Source organism: Leptonotus elevatus, chromosome 7, assembly GCF_054856555.1.
Source record: "Leptonotus elevatus isolate MCC_2025b chromosome 7, RoL_Lele_1.0, whole genome shotgun sequence".
In the NCBI taxonomy this organism is placed as follows: Eukaryota; Metazoa; Chordata; class Actinopteri; order Syngnathiformes; family Syngnathidae; genus Leptonotus; species Leptonotus elevatus.
The window spans coordinates 26,133,634-26,156,682 of NC_141245.1; the positions used below are offsets into that span (position 1 = coordinate 26,133,634).

At 42.2% G+C, this 23,049-nt stretch overlaps 3 protein-coding genes across 4 annotated transcripts; 1 reads left to right on the forward strand and 2 right to left on the reverse strand.

The window, feature by feature from the left end:
* Positions 1 to 4,745: 4,745 nt before the first annotated feature.
* ywhag2 (3-monooxygenase/tryptophan 5-monooxygenase activation protein, gamma polypeptide 2) lies at positions 4,746 to 12,141 on the reverse strand. Its single transcript, XM_086080107.1, has 2 exons — positions 11,751 to 12,141; positions 4,746 to 8,066 (listed from the first exon to the last, which is right to left on the reverse strand). Exons 1-2 carry the CDS (start codon positions 11,835 to 11,837, stop codon positions 7,410 to 7,412), a joined length of 744 nt encoding a protein of 247 aa, XP_085936233.1. The 5' UTR covers positions 11,838 to 12,141; the 3' UTR covers positions 4,746 to 7,409.
* A 103-nt stretch (positions 12,142 to 12,244) lies between these two features.
* LOC147171699 (RIMS-binding protein 2) lies at positions 12,245 to 16,447 on the forward strand. 2 transcript variants are annotated; one of them, XM_086080106.1, is made up of 5 exons: positions 12,715 to 13,544; positions 14,600 to 14,756; positions 15,245 to 15,366; positions 15,737 to 15,808; positions 15,867 to 16,447. In XM_086080106.1, the coding sequence occupies exons 1-5, from the start codon at positions 13,275 to 13,277 to the stop codon at positions 15,930 to 15,932; spliced, it is 687 nt and encodes a 228-aa protein (XP_085936232.1). In that variant the 5' UTR covers positions 12,715 to 13,274; the 3' UTR covers positions 15,933 to 16,447. The 2 variants fall into 2 exon arrangements, with proteins under 2 accessions (XP_085936231.1, XP_085936232.1); XM_086080105.1 differs by having other exon boundaries at positions 12,245 to 13,544; positions 15,737 to 16,447.
* Positions 16,448 to 18,568: 2,121 nt separating this feature from the next.
* ca4b (carbonic anhydrase 4b) lies at positions 18,569 to 22,889 on the reverse strand. The gene is made up of 7 exons (XM_086079793.1): positions 22,832 to 22,889; positions 22,438 to 22,602; positions 21,976 to 22,121; positions 21,818 to 21,910; positions 20,979 to 21,045; positions 20,029 to 20,192; positions 18,569 to 18,785 (listed from the first exon to the last, which is right to left on the reverse strand). Exons 1-7 carry the CDS (start codon positions 22,887 to 22,889, stop codon positions 18,597 to 18,599), a joined length of 882 nt encoding a protein of 293 aa, XP_085935919.1. The 3' UTR covers positions 18,569 to 18,596.
* Positions 22,890 to 23,049: the final 160 nt, after the last annotated feature.

The window sequence follows — 23,049 nt, forward strand, 5'->3', positions numbered from 1 at the left end:
GTTGGTGCTGGTGTGTGTCGAGTCTTGATCACTAGATGGCGCTGTGGCCTCTCCACGGCAAATCATTTTAGTTGAGACAAATCATGTGTAGTATGCAAAAAGAAAAACAGACGATGGCTGGAATAAAGAGTTTAAAAACAAAATGAGTCTCAGGCTCTCTTGGAAGGCGAACGTGATTGACTTATTAGGCATTTTATTTTAGAAGAGAGAAAAAGGGACTGGAAGTGGTTACACTTTTGTTTTTAATTTGTATAAAAAAAAAGTGCGAGCCACATGAATGACTTTCCTTGTGCCGATTATGCGCCATTTGGAGCTACGGAAGCATATTGTTTGCATTCTAGCAATAAAATACATTTCAAGTTCTAATCAAGGTTGTTACAGTTTTAATGAAAACTGAAATTGATCAGACATTTTCATTAGCAAAATCAAATACAAATAAAAATGCTTGTGAAACGACACCTTTAGTAAAACTAAAACTGTTTTTTGTGAAGATCAATTAATTCCAAATGCTTTCAGGTTTCATTTTACATTTAAATGAAAGTGTTTAATTTGCGTCCATACAGAAGAAGGAAAATCAAAATGTTATTTGAGAAACATAACAAAAACAAAATTGGGGGGGGGGGGGGATATATATATATATAATTGAAACGAACTAACAAACCTGCTGAGTTTAAACACCAAAAGTCAAAAGGAAATATAAAAAACCAACTATAATGAAAAATGCAAACTATTATGAGCGTGATCAATTTCACTGAAGTCCTTAAACGTGAAACTGTTGACGACCAACGCAAGCAAATCCTTTCGCTTGCGTTTCCAAGTAAAGCAATCGAACGAGTATTTGCACATTTTTAACACAAGTAAAGATACGTTTGCTCAAGTTGTGAGTTGAAGTACTTGTGTGAGTTTATCCGACTCTTTTCTCTCACTTGCGCGTTCCAAATGCGTTCTAGTGATGAATCGTTCAAATCTCATTTGAGCTGTTTTGATGCTTGATGATCTTTTGCGGACGATTGCGTTGTCCGTGCGAGACGTGCGAGCGCGCCACCGACCGACGTTCTCGTTTGCTGTCCGTGATGTTCTCGTGTCTTTATTGTGTTCGGCTGCTGCATGAGAGTTGGAACATTTCTGTGGAAACGGTTGCCATGCAACAGCACAAAAAAAATCGAATCAAATACCTCAGCCGTACGACATGCCGGCAATTTTGCTGCGTGGCTCCTCCGGGTTTTTTCGTTTTGCTTTTTGGGTCATTTCCACGCACACGCACACAAACAGCTCGTTCGCTCTGCTGTGGTTTTCGTATATCGATATATCGATATATCGATATCGTGTTGCAAAACCCTCAAAAGTCTCCCAAATCTCCAGCGTTTGCCGTTTTGACCGTTGATGTCATTTGGACGGCGAGCAAATGAATACTCTCGAGCAAAATCACAAACTTTAAATGCTTGACTTTGTCAAATAATGCTTAGTCTACAATTCAAATGATTTGACATCATGATAGAAGATATTGTTGTTATTTTTCCTCTTCAACTGCAGGAGTTTCCGGTTCCATCCTGATTTTTGAACTCAAATGACTCTAAATCTTTCACAAAGAATTGAAAAGCGAAACCTTTGCGGGAATCCAACCTGCGGCCCATCAGGCCCGCTACGTCCCCCCCCCGATCGCGGCGCCGCCCGGCGAGAACACTTTGCTCTCTTGAGCCACCGCCGCTTTGTATAAATAATACAGAGCGTGAATAATTGATGCGGCCGAGGTCTTTGTGCTGTTGTCGTCACGCTGCCGCATGAAAACCGAAGACGACCAAAAAACAACAACGTTAAGCTGTCAAAGGCATGACTTTGGCTTACTTCCTGTCTACGGGCGTTATTTATAGACATTAGACAAGTCATTCTTTTTATTTTATTTTATTACTCCTTTCCCACCATCCCTCTGATCCAAACGCGGATATTTTTGGAATTTTTCTTCTCTGATTTCCTTCCAAGTGTGCCGAAAGTCTTTTTCCGGTCTTCTTTTCGGCCTCACGCGCCGAGACAAGCTAGCTCGCTTTCACGCGTGCTAGAACAGTCGACGCTCACGTTAGCGCTCGCGTCTCGCTGTTTCCACAAGCGTCTTGTGTGCAAGGAGTTCAGCAGCGCGACAGTTACCCACAATTCCACAGTCAATTTGGAAAAACATCTGCCTTGGCTGTAAGATGGCGAATTAGTTCAGATAGATAGCATCCATCGAGCTAGCTAGCTAGCGAGCTAGCATCTGCATCTCTCTCTGATGCTATGTGACGTGTCGAGGATCTGATTTCCCCCCCCACCCCATGTCCATGTAAATAGTTGATTCCGATTATTATTATTACTTTGGTTGATATCAATGACAGCATAACAAGATGCCTTTTGCCCGTTTCTCCGGAAAACGATTTCCTGCGGATTTTGTGCCGCAGCTTCCAAATTTGCAAATGGAACTTGGAGATCAGATGACGCTTGGTTCGCGTGCCCCCAAAGTCCTGGGTTGACCCCCAAATGGGGTACGAGGGCGTGAAAACGCAGCCTGGTGCTGAAGCCTGAACCCTTTCTTTTTTTTTTCCTTACAGGATGCAAAAGGTGTCAGCTCAGTGCAGCAGCAGGAGCAGCGAGGGTCCTTTTTATAGCCCTAGCAACAGCCCTCTGATTGGCTCCTGCGCCTGCCAAGCCTCTTGGCTATTGGCTGGCGAGACGGAGCGCTCCAAGTGCAGAATTTCATCTGCTGAGAATGTTTGCTGCTGCAGTGAAACAGAAGGTAAGGAAGGGAGGGGAGGGGGGGGGCCTCAGCCATCAGTGTGAAGCTAGAAAAAACACGGCGCCCACAAACGCACCATATGCTTGCAAAATCAATCTCATTCTGTACTTCGAGATGCTGCATCCAATATTGTGACTCGTTTAAAAAAAATGTAAAAGGTTGACTTCAAGTCTTTCCTTGCTACTTTGCATCCTTGCTATCTTTTTGTCTTGCGTCTTTTCTTCTACTTTATTATTATTCCGCTGTCTTTCGTCCGACGACTTCAACATTGATTGATGGATTCGAACCATTCCAACTTCAACATGTTCAGTTCTTGCCACGTCATTCAATATCATTCCAAATAATGCCTCCGTTTTTCATTCAGCCTTCACACGCGATTTCTTCAGAAATTGCACGCTGTCTACTTCTAAGATACTTTATACAATATTGTCACTCTTATTTTTTGAAAAGGTTGATTAGAAGCTTCAGTGCGGTGAAGTGACCGTACAAATGAATTATGGCAACCAAATGATCGACATAATGAGATTAGAAAAATGTCTGCTTTAAATACATCTTGGTGGACAAACGAACATATTGAGCTTCAAACGCGGTTTTTGCTGTCGGTGGATGTTTTCAAATGTATTAAAACAAATCAAGAAAAAAAGAAGGCATTATCTCGCTAATGCTAATATTAAAAACAAAACTAGCACCAATGGCAAGCTTTCAAAATGTCAAAACAAATCAAGTAGATAAAGGGAATTTCTTGCTAACGCCTAAAATAATGCTAACAAGAATAAGAAGAATTTTCACTGTCAAACAAATCAACAAGTGCAAAGCATTTTTTTGATCCTGCTGATGCTAACACAATGCTAACCAAAAAAAAACGAAAGACAGTTTTCAATTCGTCAAAACCAATCAGGAAGGAGGAATTTTCAAGTGGTCGATGCTAACGTTAGCTCGAAGCTAACGTTAGCTCGGGTGTCATTGCTCACTGCAAAAATGGTTAGTCCATTTTTTTGCATTTTTGAATCCGATCGGCAGAATGTTCACAAATGTAAATAAAGCCCAAATGCAATCATGGCAACAAAAAATCAAATAAAAACTACAAAATAGACCGAGAGAGGGTGTGAACTTTCTGCACTCCAAATAAACGCGGGCGCTGTGGAAAAGTGTGGCGTCGCAGCGGCGACATCACTTGGCGCGCCTTGAACGCAACCGCAAAGACTTTTTTTTTTTTGCCCCTCATCAAGTTTTAGATTGTTCGAAACATTTTAAAGACATTATTGTTGAGGTAATTTACACATTTTTAAAATGAGTGTTTTTCATTGTTATTTAAAGTATGTCAAACTGTCAAATGACTATTCAGAAGATACTTGAATATCATTTAATAATGATCATGATAATTAGGAGTTATTACATTAAAATATGACATTTCATTTTATTTAAAGGGGCAGTGTGTCATTTTTCCCCCATTTTTTTCAATATTCATTTTAAAAACCCACTATTTCAATAATATGCAAAAATAATATGCTCTCTCACATCAACGTAGTTTTGTGTCCCTGTGACTTTCTTCTTAGTGTAGCTGGCTTAAAAAAAGTTATCATTGTTGTTATTAAATAATTATAGAATTTAGAATAGATCATTATAAAAGAAAATGTGTTTGGAAAATGTATTTATTGTATTATAACAATAAACGTATGCCCTTTGTATATAGTAAAATATAGAATTCAACATACTTATATTTCACTACAGAAAAATATCCTTCTAAGGTCGTTCGTCATCTATGGATTTTTTTTTATCCATCAAAATCTATTTTGGAAAACACATTTAAAATTGTCCTTATTCTTTCTAGAAGTCCTCAACAAAAGAAAACATTTGTGACGCAGGCAGCACGTGCACACCTTTGCACACGCACGTCTTCAAATAAAAAGAAAAAAGGAAAAGAAAACTGTCCGTATGCAAATGAGGCTATAAATACAAAAATACAAACACACACTGGAAATGGTGCTTTGATCATTCAGGCATCATCTTTTTTTATTCTTCATCTTCAGATCATCATAGCTAATATTTTTGTTTCTTGTGCAAGTGCTACATCGTGACTCACATTCAACATGTTGTTGTCGTTCTGGAAAACAGCGAAAGAGAGAAAGAAAGGAAAGTAGAAAAACAAATCAATTCATCCAATGTGGTCCAAACGTTTGTCAAAGCGCAGAAAGAATCCATAAATAATAAAGAAGGCCAAAACTGCCACGTGTTCTAATTAGCTCTTTTTTTCTTGTGTTTTTTCTTCTTCGTGTGACAAACACCAGCTGGCGACATTTCGAGTGAGCACTGGTGAAGTTTTAGCATCCTTTTTTACCCCTTTTTTTTAACAAATTAAATACACATATTGCATGTCACTAAAGCAACGCCCGGTACAATTTTTTTTTTGTTTGCTTTCTTTCTTTCTTTTTATTCCCACGTTCACCAGTTGGGAAAATAGTCATTTAAAAAAATAAATACATAAATGAAGACAGAAGGCTGCATTTTTTTTCTCACTCAGTCTGAATACTTCACATCCACAATATACAGTAAGTGAATCAAGTCAAGCTACTGTATAGAAATACATCAACAGCATGCACGATATTCAATGTTATCATTATTATTATTATTATGCTTTGTCATTTTCATCATCATCATCATCATTGTACACTGAAGAAACAATATAGTAGTAGTAGTTACGTAGTAGGCAAGTGCATTTTATGAAATAAACCACAAAGCTGATTCCTCATTACATTTTTTAAATCTTTTTTTTTTAACATCGTATGCAAAAAGAATTACTTACAAACACAGTTGACTGGCGTGTGATTTTATTCTATTTCAATTTCGTTGCAAATGTGGGGGGGGGGGCAATTGGTTGCTTTTGGGGGGCTGCGACTACTTGCTGGAATTGCGGAACAAAAGAATGAGGTTTGGCGCGATTCCTGGGTTCAGACTACTTCCTGAAATGAGCACAAAGGAAAGCGGTTTGTCTCGACTTCCTGGAGCAACCGCGCCGTGATTTAAATATTAGTACAAAAATAAGAAGAATATGTGTTTGAATGAATGAACGACATTTGTGAATTTTCCTACATTTGTCCGACTTTGTGGAAGGCGGCAATCTTTGGATGCAAAATAATTGGATGGTTTTTTTGGCTTGTGACTATTTCCTGGAACTGAGCAGTGAAGAATCAGGTTTGTCATCCTTCCAGGTCGGGACTACTTCCCGGAGTTGACTCATGAGGACATCTTTGCAGGGTTAGGACTACTTCCTGAAATACGTTTTTGATGATTCCTATTATTTTAAATATAGCATACTTGTTGTAATCCCTTAAATCGACATTCAACTTTTGGTTTGTCACACTTTTTTTGGTGACAGCTACGACCTGGAACAAGGGCTTGAAAAAATAAATAATAATAATAATATGTATATATAGTAATATGGCCCATGACTTTTCTTTGGGCTGCGACGACTTCCTGACGACTTCCTGGCTCCAAGCCGCGCCGTGACACAAACAAGTGAGCTTGAGCGCCACTTGGGGGTTGCAACGACTTCCTGCAAGCGAGCCGTGTCGTCATGTGACGCACAAGCAACTCATAGGATAGAAAGAAAAAAAAACACATCAAATGTAAGCAGCATGCCTGGACGGTCCAGTTCTGAGCGTGACATCGCCGTTTCCGCCCCCGCCGGACGGCGCCATCTGATTGGCTGACAGATGTTGTGAATTGGCGTCAAGGAAATCAACAAGATGGCGGCCCGTTCCACCGCGCATATATAATTCTCGCTTTTTGCTATATACTTATACTTTCTATATAAAGACCTTTCCATAATGTTTGGAAACAACAAAAAGGTGCCCGGTGACTTCCAGGTGGCAGAAGGCGAGTACGTCTGACTGAACTGAAAACAAAACATGTCCTCAAATGTTTGGTTCATACGAGGGCGAGGATGTTGAAGATGGCCGAGTAGTCACTTGTCAAGGGTGTCGCAGGTGCGGAACGTCTACGAGAAGTCGTCAAAAGAGCATTTTGGTTCGCTGCCATTGGTCTGAAATACGATCACGTCAACATCAACTGGATCTGAATTTCCCTCATGTAAATTTCGGCCAGCGTTTCAACCCCACGTCAGCCATTTGCAAAAGTGGCAAATCCAGGTCCACAAAGTCACCGTTTGACTTTAGCCTCAGGTGCTAGCTAGCTAGCTAGCTAGCTAGCTAGCTCGCTCGCTCCCTGGGCAATCTGATGTGTGCTTGTCAAGGCGCTATCTGTGACCCCTGCACGATCTGAGACGCGCATGCGCAGAAGCTAGCTAGCATGAATGGCTAAAGCCACACTGTGACAGGGTTTTCACCTTCTGGCCCTGGATTTGCCACCCCTGGTTGGCCGCTTTTCCGGACGCTTTGTGGATGTTTGAGCTTTTGCCACCCGGAAGTCGTTCATGGTGAAAAGGTCTTTTTTTTTCCTTCTTTTTTTTTCTTTTTTTTCAACTAACGCTCACCTCTGCTCTTTTCTGGAAACGCATGGAAAAATAAACAACGGCTGCTCGCGCGCGAGCGGGGGTCAGCAAAAAAGCGGCTGCCGAAGTCCACCGGCCATTTTGATTTCCTTTTGGGTGGTCTCGGCCTTGTCGCGGCAGGCGTCGGCCGGCGCTTCAGTTGTTGCCCTCCCCGCCCTCGTCGTCCTGCTGGTCGCTGGTCCACAGAGTCAAGTTGTCGCGCAGCAGCTGCATGATGAGCGTGGAGTCTTTGTACGAGTCCTCGTTGAGGGTGTCCAGCTCGGCGATGGCGTCGTCGAACGCCGTCTTGGCCAGGTGGCAGGCCTGCTCGGGCGCGTTCTGGATCTCGTAGTAGAAGACGGAGTAGTTGAGGGCCAGGCCCAGCCGGATGGGGTGGGTGGGCTGCATGTGCTCCTTGCTGATCTCGTGCGCCTCGTTGTACGCCTTCTCCGACGACTCCACCACGGCGGCGCGCTTCTCGCCCGTGGCCACCTCGGCCAGGTAGCGGTAGTAGTCGCCTTTCATCTTCAGGTAGAAGACTTTGCTCTCGTGCTGCGTCTCGCCGCAGTTCTTGATCAGGAAGTTGTCCAGCAGGTTGAGCACGTCCTGGCACACGGCCTCCAGCTCCTTCTCGATCTTCTCGCGGTAGGCGCGCACCATCTCGATCTTCTTCTCGTTGCCGTCGGCCGACGTCTTCTGCTCGATGCTGGAGATGACGCGCCACGACGAGCGCCGGGCGCCCACCACGTTCTTGTAGGCCACCGACAGCAGGTTGCGCTCTTCGTTGGACAGCGCCTCGTTCAGCTCCGTCACCTGAGGCGGGACACATCGCCGGCATTTACGGCGTTAGGCGTGGCGGCAACTCCGTCTGCGGCAATTTGGGGCTGATTCTGCTGGTCGCCTGCAAAGACCTTCCGCCTCTCGTCTGAGCAGGCTTCGCGTCTTTGGCATCCCAGAAGCAATCGTTTGCGCTTTGGCGCGTTCCTCGGACCGAAGAACTTTTCAAACGTCAACATGAAGCTGAGCATTTACGAGAAGATGGTGCGCCATCGCCAATCTCGGCACCAAATTCTCCGCCAGGGAAAACTCCCGTGATTACACGGGATCTGGCAAAAAGCCACCGTCGCTTCCGATTCTGGGGAAATAAGTGGCAATAATTCAAATTTGTTGCTACGCATCAAGAAAATGAAAAGCATTTAAAAATAAAAATTGTAACACTATAATTATGTCAGTTCCTTTTGGGCCAAACAGAGTTCATTATAATATATATTTATTTATTTATTTAAGTTGGAGTGCGGCATGTGCAGTAGGATGACTTTTTTTGGCACAAAACAAGAAAATGTTTAAATGTTAAAAAAAATATATTTGAAACACTAATTATGCAAGTTCCTTTTGGATAAAACAAAATTTATTAAATTAGTTAGTAAAAAATTTAAAAGAGGTGCAAATGTATAAATTTTAACTAAAAATTTGCATTAAATCTTTTTTTACGATTATGCTGATTTTGTAATTGCCGAGTGTAATCATTGAAATTTAAATTGAATTTTGATTAATTGCACAGTCCTGCGCTTCCGGTTATGCGTTCATGTTTTTCCAAAAAGACTTCATGTATTTTTCGCATTATAAGGCGCACCGCATTATAAGGCGCATAGAATAGAAGCTACTGTAGTGGCTGGGGTTGCGTTAAGCATCCACTAGATGGAGCTTACTTAACCAATATTGATCCACGTATAAGGCGCACTGTCGGCTTTTGAGAACATTAAAGGCTTTTAGGTGCGCCTTATAGTGTGGAAAAGGTACTTGGGGAAAATACTTCAAACATTGGGTAAGTTATGTTTTTTGTTTTTTTCCAAAGGTGAGCATTCTGTTGGGACTGACGGACTGTTCGTCGTCTGTTTTGCTGATGAATGATGAGAAATGTCCAAAAATTTGATAGACGTGGCTTTTCATTTGTCAGCGTAATCGTCGCTGACGACGGACAGAAAAACGCCTTCCAGTCTCGCACGTTTGTTGACGGCGGGTGAACACAATATGGCGGGTAAGTCTGCTCCATTATGAAGAGAATATTCATCACGTTTAATTTGGTAATAATTGAAATCACGATTAGGACAATCATTGGGATTTTTGGTACAAAAAAAAAGATGTTCAAACATGTAAAACGTATTAATAAGACAAATAAATGTATTTGAAACACTTTTGGACCAAACAAGATTGATTAAATGAGTCATTTTAAAATGTAAAAAGATGCAAATATATACATTTAAACAACTCAAAATTAGTATTAATAATCATTTCTTTTTGTTTATGAAGATGTTGATTTTGTCATTGCGGAGGGTAATAACTGAAATTGTAATTGAGTTTCTGTTAATTGCACAGCGCGGGCTGGCTTCAGCGGACGGTGTTGACCATATATGGAAACACTTTGCGCTTCCTGTCCAGTAGGTGAAATTTACTCACGCACACACGATGCCGGAAACATACGGTTGAAATAACGAAGACCGACGGACGATTTTGCTTTGTGTCGGCGCTGGCGGCTGACTTGGAATTCACGATGGCGGCGTTTGAAATCCGGCTGCTGATCTTGCTATAAATGCGTGTTGGCCATTCGTGATCGCAGACGTTCGCATCTGGAAAATGAGGGCGTCCAATCAAAAGACACGAGGATGAGTCATCCATTTGTTAATGTAAGGAAGTGATCAAATAATTACGGTTGTGGAGGTGAAACTCGGAGCCGGCTTGTGATCGGAAACTTTGTGCAACAACTTGAGCCACATGCTGCTTCATGAGCATTATGATCAGCTGACAGTATTTGTTTATTGGTCGTTGGGGCGGGCGGGAATCGAGGGGCCGTCTGCAAATGACTGAAATGTTGCCGAGGGCACTGCGGGCAGCTGCGCTGTCAGCGAAAACCCTCCACGCACGCACGCACGCACGCACGCACGCCCTCTGACCTTACACAAGGCTCAAATGGACTTTCTTTTTTCTTTTCAACTGCAATGACATCATTGTCCAAATTGGTCCCCTTCTCGAATCACTGCCGGGAAATATTTCTTCCGTTTTAAAATGAGACATTTTTGAGTGGTTTTAACATTTTAAAGGCTTTTTTTAACATCAATTTCCTTTTGTTGTTCGTCAAAAAGTCACATTTGATGACGTGCCTTAGTTGGTAGCGATTCATGTTCAACTTTGGCATTATTTATGGCATCAAATGATCCCGTATCTTATTTTAATGCTTGGAATGCTCCCAAATTTGGTGACTTTTAAATTGCCTTTATTTCATGCATATTTGTGAACCACCTTCTAATATTTCAAAAATGCATTCTTCAATGACTTCCTTATGTTGGCATTTAAAATACGACTTCAATTAGATAAATGTCTTCTTCTTTTTTTTACTTAAAATTAGAGATGTTTCATATTCTAATGACTAACACAAAAGTCCTGTTTTTTTTATCTTTTGCTCCGAAATGTTCTCCACTTTACCTGATGACTTCAAATATGACATGATTGTCCCATGTCTTCAAAGCTCTTAATTTTATGACCTCAAAAATGTTCTTTTGGTGCAAATTCTCACCTTGTGTTGACCGAGCGCGTACCCTAAAATGTTCCGCTGCCTTGTTTGACGTTAATTGACGGCAAATGAGTGAAAAGCGAGCGAGCGTCCGTCGGCGCGGATGGCGAGGGATTCCCTTCCATTCGGGAGTGTGACAGCACACGTGCGCACGCGCGCACACAACTTTTTTTTCCTTTTCAACACCCTCGTTTCATTTTCGTGATCATTCAATCAAATCCTGCGCCTGCAATCCGTTTTCGCTGTTGCTAACATGACACGGCAGTTTGTACTGCACACACCGGAAGTCAATGTGATCTTTTCATATCATATTGACTACACTGCAATATGACAAAAGAATATTCCAGAAGTCTTCTTCTTCTTCTTCTTCTACTGCCTCCGACGTCCGCACACCCGCTCCCGCCATTGCCGCTAATTTGCATAAACTAGAGCTTCTTATCTAAAACAGTTTTGGAATATCATTTGTATTCTAATCATTCTAAGACAAAAAGGAGGAGGAGGAGAAAGTGTGGGGGGGGGGGGAGCAGGAGCCACCTCACATGCCCCCAAGTGAGTCGTCACTCTTTTGGGGGTGGGACCCCATTAGAGGGGCCAAATGACTTTTTTTTTTTTTTAAACAAACACATTTTGTAACGGTAGTAACAAGAAAAGGAGAGCCGGCGTGACGCAGCCTTGCTTGTGTTAAAGGCACCGCCCAAAAGGAGCCGGCGCATCACAAGAAGCCACAAAATTCAGATAATATCGCAAACATCGCTCACGATGACCTCACGAAGGGAGCGGCCTTTACGTCATGTCACTTTTTCTTTTCTTTTTTTTAATTTCTTTTTCAAGCTCTATCTATTTCCAAACCCAATATTTGGCGGCATCCCTGCAGGAGTCAGCGACAAAGTGTTGCGTTGATGACATAATAATGAACGAAAGGCACTCACCGATTTCATGGCGGCCGCCATGTCGTCATACCTCTCAGCCTGCTCGGCCAGCCTGGCTTTCTGCACCAGCTGCTCGCGGTCGACCATCTTTGGACAAATGCGCAGATTTGAGTGCTGACAGTAGTTTTTTTTGCCTTATTGGGATTTTCGGGAGGTGCTGCTGTCTTTTGGGGAGGGGGCGAGGGGGGTTGTTAAGGCACGGCGCGGCTCGCCTGCAGATTGTTGGGCGTTAATTTCAAGATCTCGATGAGTTGTCTGCTTGTTTTGTTTTGTTTGTTTGTTTTTTCCTCCTCAGTTAAATTCGCAATGCGGTGAAAATCTGACGGCAAGTGAATACTGCAGCTGCTGTCTGCTCGTCTCCTCTCTCTCTCTCTCTCTCTCTCTCCCCCCCCCCCCCCCCTCTCTCTCGCTCACCCTCACACTTACTTGCGTCATCCCCCCAGCACAAAAGTGGCTGCCCGTGCCAATGATGTCATAGTAGTGGCAGCCCGGGCGCAAGGCTTTGTGGGTAATGGAGTTCAACCGTCCAACTTGTTAGGCGAGAGCTGGCGGAAGCGTGGCATTGTGGATGGATGGATGGATGGATGGACAGCAATGTGACACGATCGACATCGCCATCGTGTGGCCAACTTGAGGAATGCACATCGATTTTTAAAATATTCTATACAATAATAATGATTATAACAATTTGTTACCTTTTGCATATTGAAGGGCCAATCAAGTCAATGTTTACATTAAAATAAAATAAAAATTCAAATGTGTACAATTGTAACTTTGTATGTATGCTATCAGCAACTATAACATTTATTTTTGATCAAGTTATAATTCAAATGAAATGTTATTCAAAAACCAATCGACAAGCGCTAACAGTCTCTCTCTCTTTTTCTCTCTCTCTCTCTCTCGCTCTTTCTCACTCTCTCACACACACACACACACACACAGATGCTTATTGGCCATTAAGCTTAGCTTGTTAAGGGTCAAAAGAGGAAGTGATGTCTTTCCTGGAAGTGGGTCAAGTCGTGACGGGGGGAGGAGCCAAGTCTGGCCAAGAGCAGATATCATGGATGACTGGGTGAAGCAGCATGTGGCTCATCACGCAGTCATACTCGTAAACACTCTTGTTTCCAAGCGAATAATTATATGTTCATGATCATCCAACAGTTATAGAAAAGCGGCTATACTGCATTCTTTGCATTTACTCAATGAATTTGATCCCCTTCCTTGCAAGGCAGAAAGAAACGAGAAAGCCAATTCTCGGTGTTTACCACTAATTTTGTGAGACTTGTTGAATTGTGTGATTCAGAAGTTTTATATAGGCTACTGCATTCTGTGCGTCTGCTTGTACAATGTCTCGCCTTCAAAAAAACAAAAAAAAAGAGACAACTCTTGCCGTGTTTTTTTTTACAATGACGAAGATGTTGAATGCGCACTTTGTTGAGCTTGGGGGTGAAGCTAATGCAAAGAGGATTAGCCTAGCTGCCGCTTACCTGAGATGAGGATGAGGATGAGGATGAAGGCGAGCGCATGCAGGCGGACCATCTGGAGTCCATCTCGGACACCGGGACGGCGAGCATGGAGCTGGACGTGCTGATCTACCCCGACGAGGTGCGAGCGGCCACCCCCGCGGACCTCCGCCAGTGGGAGCTGGAGGCGGCCAGCCAGAGGTCGGCACCGCCCGCCGACTGCGAGCCCCGACTCTTCGTGGCGCTCTACCCGTACAACCCGGCCGCCATGTCGCCCAACCCGGACACGGCCGCCGAGGAGTTGCCCTTCGTACCCGGGCAGATCATAAAGGTGAGACCGGCCGGCCGACCGACCTTGACTTGCGAGCTCCGTGCTGGCCACGCGTGCAACTCCAAAAAGGCACTTTCCACATTCATAAAAACGTGGGAAAATGCGTTTAAAAGGCAACATACCTCACCTATTATTAATTCATTTATTTATTTATTTTATCTCCACAAGCGCTACATGTACAAGTATATCTCCGTGTGATATTCAAAGGTTTCTCTGCACCATGTTGTCAGAGCCATCAGCAATCAAGTGAAAGTAAAGCCGAGCAGGAAAAAAAAAAAGTAAACGTAACCTCTGTTAGTCACAATTCACGAAATAATATATATTCTGAATAGCAAACAGTCAAGTTCACGCTTTGCGAGGCTCTTGTGACTCCATAGAGGGACGCTCGCGCAAAACACGCCCTGATCAGTGACAACAACAAAAGTTGTCAGTAAAAGTGGCAACGTAAGATGGCTGCCCTCTGGCTTCAGCCGCAAACGACCTATTGACAGTCCAGACGTATATCCCCTTCAGACCCGTAGATGGCGCCAGTGGACATGACACGTGTGCGTGTCTCAACCAATGAAACGTATCATTGAACACTTCTTGTTCATGATTGGATCTTAACTAATAACCAATCACACCCGACCTATTGCATTGAAGTGTGAGGATGAGCAGCCAAAACCTTACAGATGAATGAAATAAATGATTGATTGATTGGGGAAAAAAATCGCTGTTGATTTGCATGATATTCATGTTGAAAATGTTGCATATAAGCTTGGTAAGTAAAAAATAAAAAAATAATCCATGTTGTTCTTATGTGGGGAACGTGTCAAAATCGGCAACAGAAAAACGAAAATAAATTTTACCCAGCAGAAAAAATGCGGGTTCGTATTTGTATTTGACAGGCAGAGCTTTCCTGTGATTGGTAGTTGGCGCCGCGTGGCAGTCACGTGATCGCTTCCATACGTTGGCTCCGTTGAAATTGGGCGCGCCGCCGGCAGAATGGCGAGCGCGCGGCCGCCTGCCAACCTTTCCATGTCTTCCTCCCATTTGTGGTGCGCGCGACCTGGCAGGTGTTTGGCGACAAGGACGCTGACGGCTTCTATCACGGCGAATCGGGCGGCCTTTCGGGCTACGTGGCCAGCAACCTGGTGGCCGAAGTCCCCGTGGACGACCACGACCTCAAACATCTGCTCATGCAGCAGGGCTTCATCCCCGTCGACCAGACAGGTACCGCGTGGTCTCTCTTGTCCTTTCACGGCTTCGTTATTCGCTTGTTTGCTAGTTCATTAGCCAGTTAGCTCGTTGTTTAGCAGCAGTTGTCGGTCGCTCATTTTAATGAGTTTGTTACTTCACATGTTCGTCTTGTGTTGCTGCTTTTGCTGACCACTTGTTTTGGTGAAAAGTCTTACCAGTTTGTGATTCATGCCCAGATGCCAGTACAGAAACATGAGACGTTAGATACTTTAGAAGGGAAAATATATAATCGCATGAAATGAAACGAAATTAAATCTCTCAGATTTATTGGTCCAATCATGGATTTTTCACCGAGAAGACAGAAAATAAAAATGATGCTCAAGTATTCAAGTTAAGTGTGCGTGTGGAAATGCAAGATGGCCGACGATGGCTTCACTCCACGTGTTAGTCGACCCTCATTTTCTTGTTAGCGCCACCTAGAGGATTGGAGTGTAACCGTCAGTTGTCAAACGTTTACACAGGACTGTCTTTGAGTCCCGACGTGAGCGACACGTCCAGCGTTCCCGAAGACGGGATCGTACGTCGCATGGTGGCCTTGTTCGACTACGACCCGTGGGAAAGTTCGCCCAACGTCGACAGCGAGGTAAGACACGACGCGCCATGATGTCTCACACACACATTTCTGGAGACGAGACATCGGGATCAACTCATTCGTGACTTTTTCCTTCCGATTAATGGCGTACGTGTTCTTTTGGCACCAAAATTGACATTAGCGAGCCGTGATCTTTTTGCTAAATTATTCAAAGACAACTTAATAGCCAGCCAGTGTGCGCATTTCTGCAATAACGGACAATTTGATCCAGGACGTTCCTCAATGCATGCGCTGTGATACGATTCAAGGACGATACGTTTTCAAATGGATTCAGCGCAATTACGATTGGATTATAATATATAATATGGCGTCGTCATAACGATGAGGTCCGATCCCTTCTCACGCGTCGTCTTCCCCGCAGGCCGAACTGGGCTTTCGTTCGGGCGACATCATCTACGTGCTCGGCGATATGGATTCTGACGGCTTCTACTACGTAAGTCCCAGTCTTTTACGATGGCTTTTTCTTTTTGGCTCACAAACTTTCTTTTCAGGGCGATCTGCAAGGTCAGCGAGGTTTGGTGCCGTCCAACTTTCTGCAGCTGCTGCCTTGGGATTAGAATCTTAATTCAATCAATGATCATGTCCAGCCCTGGAAAAGATTTCCACATCACTGCAAAATGCAAAACTTTTCCTTTTCTCTCATTTGTTCTCTTGGAAGGAAATGACAAAACACGCCCAGTGTTTCTTTTTTCAATTGTTTTCCTTTGCAAACCAAATACTTGATTGCAAATGATAAGATGTTAGCCTTAAGGATTTTTCTTTTTTTTTTTATACAAATTTTACGCACATTTTATATGATATATTTATATTATTATATTTATATATTTTTCCTAAATAACATCTGAACTATAATGTCTTTTTTTCAATATGCTTACTGTACATTTTATAGAGTACACGCGTATAGAATTGCTGTTTGTGATGTCAACCTAATTATTGACAGTCAATATTCCTAAAAATCCACCAAACAAATCGATGAAAATTGAGAGAATATAGAAAACATTCAAAATGGGAATAAGCTTTGCTCCATTTCATTTTCTCTGCTTTTGCAAATAAAGACAAAACTAAATAAATACATTTTGTGCACATTTTATTTTTGCTTGTATAAAAATGCATGTGCTTTATTATTATTTGTATATAATAATAAATAAATAAAATTCCCCACTACCTTCAAAAAAAGCATTTGCAAATATCAGAATTTAGCTTTTGAAATTTACTTTTTAAAATGACGAGTTAATAGTAGTTACGAGTTTGTTTATTCATGCAAAAACGATTGTACAACAGAACAAAAGTACTCTGTTTCATGAAATACTTACTCAATGAATTAAAACAAAAAAGCAAACTTGTGAATGACCTCGGTAATATTTACCGTATTTTTAACAAACATAGCACGTATACATCATTTTTAACTGGAAACATTTTTTGTCTTTATCGCACCTTTCATCGGGTCCAAATGTCCCATTTTGTTGCAATTTCAGCATTTTAATGTTTTTAGAATATTTCACCATTTTGTTTTATTAATCGAGAGTTGACATTTTTTTTCAACAGACACAAAAAAACTGCAAATGTAAATTGCACGTGACTGTAAAAATGGATGACATCACGTTCACAAGTGGTCAAATGCAGAAGACGGCGCGAATTGCCGGCATTTGCGTTCAACTCGTGAGTCAAAGTTGCACTCCAACGTGTGAGGACGGACGGGGGGGGGGGTGCATGACACTGCAGATAAGCTGAGCTGCATCATCGCCCGTCTATTCTTGCACAATTGGATTATATCCAAAGCGGTCTTGTTCTTGTTCTTGTTCCTGTTCCTGTGTTTGTATACTGGACACATGGACATACTCGACACACCGGCTCAATCACACCACAACATTGTAAATCATGAAAACAAAACATTCTGATAGCTCACGTAAATCTAAACGAGTGTTGCACAAGTGTGCACACCCGTTCCGCTTGTGTTCAGAATGAACTTTCAAACTCCTTGGACGACTTGGAGAGGCTGTGCTGGGAGAATTCCAGTCGCAACGCATGCAGCAGAAACGTCCACGTCAAAAGGTAGGATTCAATTTCATAATAATGCGTATGTTTGTGGAGACTGGGATCAAGTTTCATTTGACATTTTCACAAAGTTACTTCATGTTGAAGATGAGATAGCTCCTAATAGGCACTGAGTTGTTACCGTCTTACTAATGCAATGATGCCATCTAGTGGCAGATAAATCACCTCAACACAAATCGATTTCACACTCGTTTTTTACAGTACATCTTTTTAGTTTTAACTCTATTTTATGAATTATGAAATTACTGTATCAATGACTAAAAGATGCAGCCATATTTCAATTAGTTAAAAAAAATCTTAGTATGAAAACTTAGGAAAAAAATTATTTGATTTGTACATTTATTTATTATGATCTATTGAAGTCATGTGAATAATTTTTTTTTAAATGGTTGTCTGACATCTCTAATTTATTTATTTTGTTGCCGTTTTTAGGATAAGAACGTTGTATTTCTTTGTTTTGGGGGGTATATTAACATATTCCTGACATTAGTTTTAATAGGAACAAACCGCAAACAAATGTTGTGGAACAGCCTTGAGAATTGTTCTTGCAACGGCAAAGGCCTCCAAAGTGTAATTGAACATCCCCGGTGTCGACCTTTTTGTCATGTTTGGCAGGCGACTTCCAGGTGGCCGAAATTTCGTCACTCCTGCTGACCTGACCAACCGGAACTGAAAAGTATTTGTTTGATGTCCACCAGGCAGAACCCCAAAAGGCTTTTTTGTTTTCTAAAGAAAAAAGGAAGACTTCCAACCGCTTGTTTTGCAACAGTGATCACGTTAAACGCTGTCATGCTCCTGTTGAGGTTCTGTACAAAGTTAGCAAGCTCACTGCAAAGTGCAAACAACACTTCAAGATTCGGTCACTGTTGAGTGCTGCCGCCCGGTGGACATAATTGTAGCTGCAACTTTACCATCTTCATCATGATCGTCATGTTAGTCATCAATTATGTAGTTATTTATTTGCGTGGATGTTAATTCGGATGAAAGTTTGTGTCTTTGCAAGTCAGTTAGTCACTAAATCGGCTCACGTCCGCTTGAATTGACTTTTCAGTTTTCTTCGCGTTTCAAAGAAGATTCGTTGGCTGATCATTTTTTGCAGCGGTGTCTTCTTCGTGTTGTTTCTCCAGAGCGGCTTGCCCCTCCCCCTTCCTCACGTGACGTGCGCTTCACGCCGAGCGCCGCAGCATCGGCAGCATCAGCAGCGTCGACGTCACGATCACGATCACGTGAGCTGGTCTGAGCGAAGCGGAACCGGAGCGAGACACTCGCCTGCCGTTCAGGGGCTGCCCGGTTCGGAACGTGTTCACCATCGGCCTCCCTTCGCTGGAGAAGACGAGCTGCGAGAAGGCGGCCAGCTGCCAAAAAGGTCAGTGACGTCACACGCGTATACTTCCACCAGGAGGCGGAAGCGCTTCGTCAACAAAAGTTTTCCCTTGTCATTTGAGGCGTAAGTCATCGGGAAAATGAGGCTTTTAGCCTTCTTTAAAAAAAAAAAAAAAAAGCAGTTGCAGTTGCGTGAGCTAATCAGAGCCTGCAGCCTGAATTTGACACTTTTGAAAAAACTGATAATTGTGGAAATTCTCATCTTTTGAATATGATTGCATCGGCTGTCAATGTCCAAAATCAGAAGCCGAGACCAGGACAAAACTTTGCAGACGCACTTTCCAGCAATAACCCAGTTAAGTCATCAATATAAAAAAAAAAAATCAAGATGTTGTTTACTGAAAAAAGTGTGATCACCCTGATCAATATATTTTATTTTTATGTTTTGGTTTCACCCCTTGTTTTTGTGGAAAACGATTATTGGTGGTAGAATACTGAATCCCCAATTTTTTTAATGATGTATACTTCTAGTTAAAAAAAAAAAAAACATATTTTCGTCGCAATCTCCCACGAATAGCGAGGCTCCATCGTACAATAATAGAAGCTCATCTTCAACCTAAACAATCACACTGAATATTAATTACATCTGTAGTTGTTTTTGTCAAACTTTTTTTTCTCATATGTCAACTTCATGGTCCTAAAATGTCAACCTTTTATCTCAAGAAAGTGACTTTTTTCATAACATTACAACTTGGGAGATTGTTTCAAAGTTGATCATACAGTGCGCCACTCCTAGCCACTAGGGGGCATACTTTCCCAATACTGTGGCTTGAGTCTGCTGAAACGTGTTGTGACGCAGCATCCAACAGTTCAGCACATCTCGGCATTTCTCAGCATTCCTATTTGAAGTATTAAATAACCTGAATTCATACCATTTGATCCCATAACCCACTCAGGGGAAAAAATAAAATAAAAATCATAATGTTATGGCTTTTTAAAACGTTCAGGTAATTTAACTGTGTTTATCATGATTTTTTTTTCATATCACAACTATTAGCTTAGCATTACAATTTTGCTCCGAAAAAAGAAAATTATCTCGCACAATTATGACTTTTTCCTTCAAATACAACTTCTCATCTGCTCGTATTAACCTTTTTAAAACTGAAAATGCAACTTTTTATTTTGAAAACTTGCAATGCCTTATGAATAATTGGGAAAGAAACATGACTTTTGTTGTTGTCGAATGACCGAACGATGGAGTGTTGGCGACCTCACCTGTTGTCTGCCGAGGGGCACGGCGCTCTCAAAGAGGGTCCAGACGACGGCTTGGGCGCAGTCGGGCGTGGTGAGGGAGCCGTGGTAGCGCAAATACTGGCTCATGTCGGCGTGAGCCGGAAGCAACATTTGCAGGGAGATGCCCTGCACCCTCGTTGTGTTGGCTGCTCAAAAAAAAAAGGAAACGGTCAGAAAATGCATTCAGTCAGCGATGGCATCAAATCAGCCACTGACACGTAGAATTGCAAGATGAATGCATTTGTGTCCTTTTGAAGCGAAGTGCTGAAATGAAGAAAGAAAATGAAGGAAAATCTTTCAGAGCGTGAAGGCATTAAAAAAAAAAAAATGGCGGAAGAAGCGTAACATCAATCGTTTGAAAATGCGCTCGCGCCTTCTGCTCCTCATCAGCGGCACGTGCATGCTCGGAAATTTGAAATGTGCTTTTTGGGAAGACCGGAAAGGACCACGTTATAGTCGTCAATCCGATGAGTGATAAAAGTCTCCATAAGCGGCTCCATGTTGGCCCAACGGAAAAAGGGGCGGACTCTGGCTACGTTCTTCAAGTGACAGAAATGAATAAAATAATTGCCTCCATTTCTTTTGTAAAAATGTGGCGTACGTAATGCGAGTGTCATCCAAAACGGTCGCAACGACTCCCGTCCCGACCCGTGAAGCTCGCGGCTCGGCCTTATTTCGACATTTGTGTTTGCAAACAACGAGGAAGCAGCAGCTCGCTTTGCTGCCATTCTTGAGACGCAAACAGGAATCGACGACGTCGTCGTCTTATCGTCTCTCAAATTGTACTTTGGCACTCGACGGGCTCACACGAGTGTCATGTACTTAAGTTATCATATCACAAAGGCAGTAACTGACACTCTGGCACTTAATTGCCCCCCCCATCTGCCCCCCCCACACGTGTGTCGTGTGTCGTATATCATGTCATAACTTACACGGGTGCCGGATTCTCGTCAGAGCTTTTATGAGGGGATCAAACTTCTTGTTAGCAGAATTTGATTCCTGAAACACAAATGGATTCAAAACACAATTTTCATTCAATATTTTGTTCAAATCAATCAAAAATGAAGAGACTAAATAACAACATTGCATGGACGTCATTGCTCGCTTACTTTGTCAAATGATTCATGAAAGCAATCATTTCTTGCTATCAAACTTTAATGTTCGTGCGGCTGACACGCTTTTTTGTTTGCTTTTGCCGTGTCATACTTCCGTGTTTTTAATTTTTTTTTCCACTTATGGGCTAACATAGCTCAGGCTAATGCGAGTTCAGTTCAGTTTATTTACTGACACAATCAACATTATTTTCATTTCTTATTCATCGCAAATCACGATTGATTCTTGTGCTGTGAAATCATTTCTTTGCTATCTGCAACTTCACAAAAACAATACATTCATAAAAAAATGATTAAATTAATATTTTTTTTCAATCATTTGATCTAATATTATTTCAATGCAATATTTTATCCAGCAAATCTCATAAGAAACTTGTACAAGTAAACTATAATAATTGAATGAATACAATTAACAGTTACATTTATTACATTCTTTCATTTACACTGGTAATGTATTGTTTGTGTAACGCATATATTGAGTCATTTGAAATAAAATATCCTTTTTACTATTCTTTGTTCTTCCTTTTTTTCTACTCATTTTCTTGGTATACCACAAGGCTCTATCGCGGAGCCATTTTATGTCTGTATGCATTCCAGTGCATTTTGCATCTGTCATATCGATGCAGATCAATCAAGTTTTCTGTGGAAAAATGGCTGACCTGCAAGAAGAACCCGAGAACGGCCACGCCTGCCGGATCCTTCACAGCCTGCGACAACGAAGTGTACTGTTCCTTGATGTGCACGATGTGCATCTGGAGGAGGAAAGCGCAGGATTGGACATTTCCTTAGCGCGAACAAACGCAAACTGCTCACTTACCTCCATCGGATATTGTTCTCCATCTATTGTGTGCTCCGAGCCCGGGCCGCCATCTTTGCCCCAGTGGAAGTGGAGTTGAAGTGCTTTGTACGTTTGGAGCAGATTTCCTCCTTGGATTTGCATCCCGCCAGGTAAGTCCAGTTGTACTGTAAATTGACACCAAATATAAGGAAACATCAAACACGTTTTTTTCTATTTATTTGATTAAAATGGAATTTTTAGTTTTGTTTTTAAAAAAAATTCTGTTGAAATGTTCTTTTAATTCGAGATACTGTACTTTTTGTCGAGAAAAATATTTCAAGTTGAGCTAATCGCCCCCCCCCCCCCCAAAAAAAAAAGATAAATGAATTTTGTGCGTATTTGGTCATGAAAGAAAGTTTGAATATGAGAAATGTGATTTTGCCATCTTTTTTTCTTTCCAGCGTGCCCCCGAATGAATGTTGTCATCATGTGACTTTGGACCTGTGTGGCCGTTGTTGGAGAGGTTCCCGTGAAAAGCGTGTTGATATCCGACAAGGTGCAGCGGAGTGAGTCGTTGGTCGGGTAAAACTTTCCTGCTGACGATATTGACCGGCGACTGCGACCTGCCGTCGCACTGAGGAAAAATCCTCCCCCACTCGACAGGCCCTGAAACAGAAACCATCAATCATGGCACTCCAACACTGTTTTTTTGTTTTAGTTTTTTTTAAATAATAATGCCACTATTTGAGTTCTACCTGTGCAGCTGTAATTGCAAGAAACTTGGGACTGGTAGCACCAATCTAAAAAGCAGGCGTTCATTGACACCATTTTTTGAATGACGTGATTATTCCTTTTTTTTGATTGTGGAGTTAGCGTAGCATGAAGATGCTCCTACCTGCTCCTGAGACAAACTCCAGCAAGGAAACAAACAAAAAGATCCACATTGTTGTCATGGTCGAACTGCAGGTGCGGTTTTTGGTCAAAGGCATCACATGAGTTCTTGTTCTTATAAGGTCAGGACCACCTGAGCAGCCCCTGCCCCGCCCACATTGCGTTTATGACATCTCATTTCAGATAGGTGAACAAGAACAAACACAAAAGATAAAAAATTGT